Source organism: Triticum urartu, chromosome 6A (genome assembly GCF_056163025.1).
Source record: "Triticum urartu cultivar PI428250 chromosome 6A, HENAU_Tu73, whole genome shotgun sequence".
Lineage (NCBI taxonomy): Eukaryota > Viridiplantae > Streptophyta > Magnoliopsida > Poales > Poaceae > Triticum > Triticum urartu.
Window position 1 is genome coordinate 43526887 of NC_141878.1, and position 8058 is coordinate 43534944.

General features: G+C 43.8%; 1 protein-coding gene across 2 annotated transcripts; it reads right to left on the reverse strand.

Moving 5' to 3' along the window:
* Positions 1 to 587: 587 nt before the first annotated feature.
* Positions 588 to 5364, reverse strand: LOC125516209 (uncharacterized). Of its 2 annotated transcripts, XM_048681695.2 has the most exons (10): positions 4688 to 5363; positions 4558 to 4602; positions 3906 to 3992; positions 3015 to 3065; positions 2465 to 2602; positions 2260 to 2379; positions 1665 to 1726; positions 1519 to 1574; positions 1339 to 1442; positions 588 to 1225 (listed from the first exon to the last, which is right to left on the reverse strand). In XM_048681695.2, the coding sequence occupies exons 1-10, from the start codon at positions 5321 to 5323 to the stop codon at positions 866 to 868; spliced, it is 1659 nt and encodes a 552-aa protein (XP_048537652.2). In that variant the 5' UTR covers positions 5324 to 5363; the 3' UTR covers positions 588 to 865. The 2 variants fall into 2 exon arrangements, with proteins under 2 accessions (XP_048537652.2, XP_048537650.2); XM_048681693.2 differs by having other exon boundaries at positions 1519 to 1726; positions 4688 to 5364.
* Between the last annotated feature and the right edge of the window lie 2694 nt (positions 5365 to 8058).

Genomic DNA, 8058 nt, shown 5'->3' on the forward strand with positions numbered 1-8058 from the left:
AAGAACAGTTTTGACACTACATTTTGTGTCAAAAATGATCTTACATTTTAGGACGGAGGGAGTATGTTTTTAGTTACTCAAAACAAATTACATTGTATAAACATCTTTTAAAATGTCATGAATTTTTTTTTGAACGCGTGAACATATCTTACATTGTATTTTTTTTAAATGTCACGAACATATCTTTTGAAAAGCGTGAACATTTTTTGAATGTGATGTGCCATTTCCCCTTCTTGTAGATTGTATTGATGTGTTGAACCTTATTCCAGAGCTGGATCCCAGCCTGGATGTGCAAAAATTGTGGTTTCCACAACTTCCACTGATGTAAGCGAAAGGGATCACTAGAAAAGTTCCCAGCCGGTCTGCTATTGGAAGACCATGTGGTGTGATATGGGCCTCGTGCCTGAATCAATAGGTACAAAAAGTTGTCTTAACCACATTTTGGCAGTTTGCTAGTACTCCCTCTGTAAACTTCTATAAGAGCGTTTAGATCACTAAAGTAGTGATCTAAACACTCTTATATTAGTTTACGGAGGGAGTACATTACAAAGTAATACCAGCCAAATTGTTGGAAAACAGTTTCATCCTTAGCACCAAACTGATCAATCAATCCAGTGGCATCAGCAGTATGTATCTTTGCCAACACTAGAAAGAAATTCTTTCAAAGAATGCACAAGTATACCAGCCAACAACTCAAACAACACCACAAGTTTCTCTCCCTATCAAAGAAGAACGCACAAGTGTATATGCTATGCCTACCCCAACTTCATCACTGCATGTACATATCTGGAGGATGATATGCCTACCACTAATCTCATTCATAGGCAGCAGCCCAACTCAACTTTACCAGCGGAATCTATTCACTTCAACTCTGATCAGCAGAATCTTCTCTCTGGGAAGCCTGATGACTTGAACTCTGATCAGCAGGATGTTTTCTCTGGGAAGTCTGTTGATTTGAACCCTGATCAGCAGCATGTTCTCTCTGGGAAGCTTGATGACTTGAACTCTCAGCAGAAGGAGCGCGTGGGTAGATGATTTCGTAGTGATTTGCCGAGTACAGCAGGGTCACTCTCGGACGGGGAACTCCAGGAACAGTGTAGATATCTGGATCATATCCTCCTCGGACTCGCTCCACTCTGAGGGGTACCTCAAGCGCTCTGGCCAAGGCCACCATCATAACATGATGCGTGAACCGGCGAGCTGGAGTGACGCGCCAAAAGCACCACTGTACGTACAACAACAATAACAGGATAGGTAGATTGAGTGTCATGTATCCAACAATGGATGCATTGGAAATCAGCACAACGGTAATGTAAGGGAAGAATATGCATCACTGACATCTTCCAGATTGTAATTTCCTCTGAGCCCGGGTATAAGCGGTTCATACACCTCCCTGTGCGAGCACATCTGGATAGCTACTACTAATCTGAGGAAAATGAAAACTAACCAAGAAAATGTGTCAGAAATATGAATTGTGATGGACAAAAGGAAATATGAATTCAAGGGTGTTTCTCTCACTGTCTAGTGTCGTATCATTCTTGTTGAAGAACTTGAGAAGTTTCTCTTTACGGCGGCTAAAAATGGCACATATTATGTCAGTGAGATGGAATGCATTCGGCCACAATACTATGATGGAATTGCAGAAAACCAAGCAAGTCAAAAACCTGCTAGTTGATTCTCTGCCATGTTTCCGTCTCATTATTTTCTTGATCAGATTCTTAAATGCCTGAAAGAACCAGCGACTCAATAATTCGCAGTTGATAATCATATATCATAGGTTACAATGATACATACAGAATACTGATCAATGGCAAGATATAAAAGAACACACCTAAGATAACTCGCCTGAGAAGCTTTAGTTGTTAAGCATATACTATAGCTAGTAACAAACAGTGAGGTGGCTATACAATAATAACCAGTAGGTGAGCATTGTTGCAGTGCTCAAACAAGCATAAAATTATGTTACTTCCTTATTATATTGACGTTCCTTTGCAAGTAAATTTTCTTAAGGCCGTTGCTACAATCGGGTCGTTAACTTTACAATAAACTTCAAATTTGAGTTTCTGCCAACAGTGCATAAAACTGTGATGGCATACCACTACTGTTAAGCAATGTGAATCTCCTGCAAATGACAAACAAAGTGTTGTACTGTAACCTGAATAGAATCATCATCCCTTGCAAGCATGTTTATCCAAGAAAGAACATTACCCTCAAAAAAAGAAAAGGAAAGAACCAAGTATGGAGAAGGCGAGAACTTACTTTGCTGCTCCTGCGAAAGTCAGAGTTCCATCGAAGATTTGCATGTTGCATGGACATTCTTTCAACAACACGAAGGAGACGTTGTTCCTCATGTGTGTCCTGCCTATCAATAACTTGCTCCTGTTGTACATTCATGAAAACAGAGAAAGTTAATAAATAACTAAACCTACATCCTATGATAATGAAAAGAGGGGAGGACAATTACAAGGTACGAAAATAGGAAGCTCCTGTAGAAACACTCCCCATCTCCAATCACCGATCTATATTCTGAATAGGCATCAAGATGGTTCGCCTCGTCAGAAGCAAGCCTATGATGCCTTCTGACTTCAGTGATGGGATGTGTCTGCAACGAACGCACAAATATGAGAATTCAAATTACACTGAGTTGAACATGGAAACAACATATCTAAAAATGTGATGGAAATTTTGTTTTCATTCAAATCTTCAGGTTTCCATGTTCGCTGGAAATGTTTGAAACCGCTAGTATATAATCCCATCATTGATACTGATTGGTTGTTGTTCAGTAAGAAAACGAGAAGATGTCTATTAACACATGATAAACTCAAGAACAGTACAAGTACGATTCAGGTCCCATCAGATTATCACAACCAAGAGTTAATATACAATTTAGTATTTATAAAGTGAACATGATCGTTCTGAACCACTAATCACAGTATCTTGTGATATAGGGCTTTGATCCTGATTTTTCTTGCACTTCCATTTTGAACATTACATCAGGCAAAATGGAGACAAACCTGGTGGTTCACATGTTCCGAACATATTTCCCTTCCTTCTCTACGAAAAATCTATTTGACAGGAAATGAAGAAAACGAAGTTAAAGACCATACATCCTGCCAGTCTTGCAATTGTACAGAATCAACAAGATCGAGTATTTAAAAACAAAGACATAAGGGGATGAAAAATAATGGAATTAACAAACAAGCAGTCAATTTTTTTTCCCTTTTCCCTGTCAAAAGGAAAAATAATACTGTATAGCAAGACCACAAAACATGTGCATCCAAAGCTTCTTTATTTTTGGCAACTATTTACATGAATTATATTCTGGGGCTTCTGAACCAGTTCCAGGTACCAATCGACATAATGGCGAAACTTCTCGACCAAATCCTAAAGTGGTCGCTGATTTTGCATGTGAATGGCAACCGATTTACAGGAATTATGTCCAATTATGCAGTCTTGAACTAATGTCTAGATTAAAGTTTCTGATAACAGCATCTATTTGCAAAGGAAGCTCATACATTTGACTTCAGGCTCTGTTGCCAAAATATTGCAGTAGAACATGACCTCATGATTTCCCCACATTTACAGACAACAGTTTCAACAAGATAGCCATTTGCTTCAAAATACAATTGCAAATTGTGGAAAGATCCACGAGCACCAAGGGCATTTGTACTTCTGCCAACATTTTCCCAAGATTCCTCCCCTACGCTAGGATGCCACATGACGCTCTAACCAAGATTTCATGCCTTGATTACACTAACAGGTCCAAGAATTTAACATGAACAAACAGAAACCAAAGAAAACCAAAAAATCCCAGTTCTATTTTCTATGCACAAAAAATCCCAGTTCATACCACCCGAGAATCACAACTTCACAAGTGAGAAGAGCGGACAAGATTCAGGCCATACCTTGTTCATGATCCGAGTCCAGTTTATACCTAGTTTGTCTTGCTTGGGTTTCACCTTTACCACAACCTTTACTTGTGATAGTTTCTCCTGCACCACAGAATTAGCATCAGGATCACATATTTGTGTTATTCATATGAATCGAGTTTTGAGGCTTCGGAGCCAGTTTCAGCCTTTCAGGCAACAGATGACAAAAGGCAAAAGCATAGAGCCATGTAATCCCGAACAAACATTCACTATAACAGATGATTAACTTCCCCTATAACACCATTCATCTACACTGGAAACTGGTACATTTTGACATCAAGATTTCTTGCCCAAGACATGATCCTCATATCTCCCCACATTTTTCACTTGCAGCAAAAGTGCAAAACATGCTATCATACCAAACCAAATAGAAGAATCAATTAGCACAAGCCTGGACGCCTAAATCTTGAACAGTTGTGAGTAATCACAACAAGATCCTTGCCTACCTCTAAATCTCATAACGCATCACAAGAAGAACTCGAGTAATAATCAGGAAATGCCTAATCGCCCAACTGTCCCCAACATTTCGCCGAGATTCCATTTCAACTGCTAAATCATCCCTGACCTCAAGATTTTAACAGACTACAGCAAGCAATTCCGACCAGATTCATGCCATTCATGCCCATACCTGTTCCTTCTGGTACATCGCCTCTTCCGCGCGCAACGAGTTGTACTGCTCAACAGGAAACCAAGAAACGCTCAAGAACGCACTCCAAGAACTCCAAGAAACAACAAGAGCACGTCGCAGAGGCCGTTACCTGCTGTTCCCGTCGCCTGTTGTCCTCGTCGACGGCCGCCTGCACTCTCGCCAGCCGCTGGAGCAACGACTGCGCAACCAGCTTGGGGTCGACCGACGGCGCCGCCTCGTCGGGCTCTTCCCGTAGCCCGATCGCCCCGTCGATGGCCGCCTGCTGTCGCACCAGCTGATCGATCATCCCGTGGTCGAACGGATGCGGCGCCGCGTTGGGCTCCTCCCTCGTGGCCGCCACCAAGGGGTCGCTCCACGTAGCCGGCGCCCTGCCGCCGCGGGCTCTGAGTTCCGCGGCGGTGCTCGACTCGGTGACCCCGTCTCCGAAGGCCCCGGCCCTGAATGCCGCGCCGTAGTCGATGGAGGAGTCGGAGGAGCTGCTGCTGCCCGCGGGGCTCGGAGGAGGAGGAATGCCCCAGGGCGGCAGCGGGGGCACCGGATCCTTGCCCTTCCGGGGGTCGAACACCGTCGCGGGGGTCGATCCATCGGCGCCGCCTCCGGCCTGCTCGAGGTGGAGGGGCGTCGTGCGGGGAGGTGGAGGTGGCGGCGCCGCAGCGCTCGGGGAGGAGCCCCCATGGGCCGGTTCGTCGACGCGGTCCTCCTCGACCGGTTCTGCTGCTCCTGTACCCGAACCGGGTGGCTCCATGGCGGTCGCGGCCGGAGGACTCGCGTGGCAATTCCGCTAACTCGCGGGGGGCCTGGAGAAGAAACTTGTGGAGGGTGCCGGATGGAAAATGAGAGAAGCTTTGACGGCTATTTATTTGGAAAACCCTGATGGCGGTTTGGCCTTTGGGAGTTTTATTTTCTTCAAACAACTACACGTTGAACCACAAAAAAGAAAAACTCCACGTTGAACCACACCTATATTATACCAATATAAAAAGATCCAAAGAGGTAGATCCAAATGATCTCGGCCATCGAACTAAGTCAATCCAATGACCTAGACTGCTTCAATGACGAGCGTTAAACGTGTTTAACATGCAATTAATATTATACCAAATATTGCGCTAATCACAGTATTAACACACAAATAATAACATACCTAATATCCCCGTGCAATTAATATATTACCTAAATATTAACGTGCGTTGCACATGCGCATTTACTAGTTAGTACAAGATAGGCACACAGGTCCATTTGCAGCTACAACCCACATGAATACATATTTATTTACAAGAAATGCATTCGGCGACACATGGCTAATCCACCACCCAAGGATGCACATGCACTAGTAGAAAAAGGGTCATTTGTCCCGGTTCATAAGGCCCATCTGTCCTGGTTGCGGAACCGGGACTAAAGAGTCGTTAATAATGCCCTTGGCCTTTAGTCCCGGTTCTTATACGAACCGGGACAGATGGGCCTCCACGTGGCCGCTGTGGCGAGCCCAGGCAGGAGGGCCTTTATAGTCCCGGTTGGTGGCACCAACCGGGACCAATAGGCATCCACGCGTCAGCTGTTCAGGGGCTAGGATTTTTGGTTTTTTTCTGAAAGGGGGGTGGATTTGGGGGTTTGTATGGTTAATTAAGGTGTTTCATATATTGTGTTAGGTAGCTAATTAATTAATAGAGAGAAGTGTCCTCTTTTATCTTCGTGCTTGGTCGACGCTACGTACTATACGTATAGAGAGGCCCTTGACACGCTAGCTAGTAAGAAAATGAAGGAAACCATTAAGTACAGAACTTCGTCATGCATACCGAGAGAAGTGGTCGACCTCTCCTCCGAGAGATTGGTCGAACAACAAGTATTCGTATTATCTATCCGACGCTACTGGCTACATACATATACAATATGTAAGATCTGTTACAATCCCCTAGCATCTGAAATCAAGTTCCACATGGTATTCTCCGGCTTTATTGATGATGTGTCAAGAAAGAATCTCGCTAATTCCTCTTGAATTGCTTTCATGCGATCTTCTAGTAGGAGTTCATTCCGCATCTCCCACGTCTAATTTGAAGAAGGGGGTTAATACATATATATATGAATGAAACTCAACAGAAATGATGGTGTAATAAAATGAAATTGTGAATATTATTGCTTACGCACATCATATTGTCTTTTAGAGTAGCCCTGCACTAGTAGAAAACAGGGCTATGGTCCAGGCCGGCTCAGCCCATTAGTCCCGGTTCAGTCTAGAACCGGGACCAATGTGGGCATTGGTCCCGGTTCGTGAGCCCAGGGGGCCGGCCGGGCCACGTGGGCCATTGGTCCCGGTTCGTCTGGACCTTTTGGTCCCGGTTGGTGGGACGAACCGGGACCAATGGGCCTCGCTCCTGGCCCACCACCGTTGGTCCCGGTTGGTGGCTTGAATCGGGACCAAAGGCTCCCCTTTAGTCCCGGTTCATGTCACCAACCGGGACCAATGAGGTGCCTATATATACCCCCTCGCGCAAGAGCAGAGCACAGTGCTATGTTTTTTCTGGCCGAGGGGGAGAGGGTTTTGTGGTGCTCTAGCTCACCTCCTATGCACATGAGGTGTTTGATGGAATGCCCGATCCACACTACTTAAGCTTTCTCCTCTCGAAGCTCGACCTCCAAGCTCCATTTTCCTCGAGATTTGTCTAGATTTAGCGATCTGTCACGCCCCGTCCCCGTCTTCACCGCCGTCGATCACCCGCGCCGATCTCATCACCGACACCACCGTGGTGAGCCTCTTGTTCTTATCTTCTTTCTGAAAGGAAAAATATTCTTACTTGTATGTTTAGATAGATACTTGTATCATTTTCTTACATTTATTATTGCATCTTATATAGTGCGATGGTTTTGGTATCCGCCCCCGTCGGCCCTCGTCCTGTCTATGATTCGGATTTGGTATGTATATTATCTTTATAACTATTGGTTCATTTATTGTTTATGAAAATTATGCCGACCAACGTGACATAGATTTTATTTATCTAGGATGTATGTGAATCGGAAATGCCAACCGACCCTATTGTCGAGAGGTTAAATTTAGTTGAAGAAGAAAACAATTTGTTGAAGGAAAAAATAAAAAAAAATTGAGGAGGAGAAGATGATATTGGAGTTGCATGTTGCGGATGTCGTCGATGATCACAAGATCAAGATGGATACAATGCGCTTGAAGATTAGAAAGATTAGAAAATATGCCATTCATACCGAGGCTTGGTATCATTATGCCGTTGGATCAATTGTTACCTTGGTTGCGATTATGATCGCATTTGTTTTTGCATTGAAATGTTTTACATAGTTTCAATGTATGGTTTAATTAATTAGATGCTCTGGAGAGCTATATGTTGTTAGATGAGAACTATGTATGCACTTTGGTTTTAATGTGATGATGAACTTCTATTAATTTGGACACTTAATTATATATAATGCACGCAGATGAACCGGCAATGGATGTACGGTGACAGACACACCCGCGAG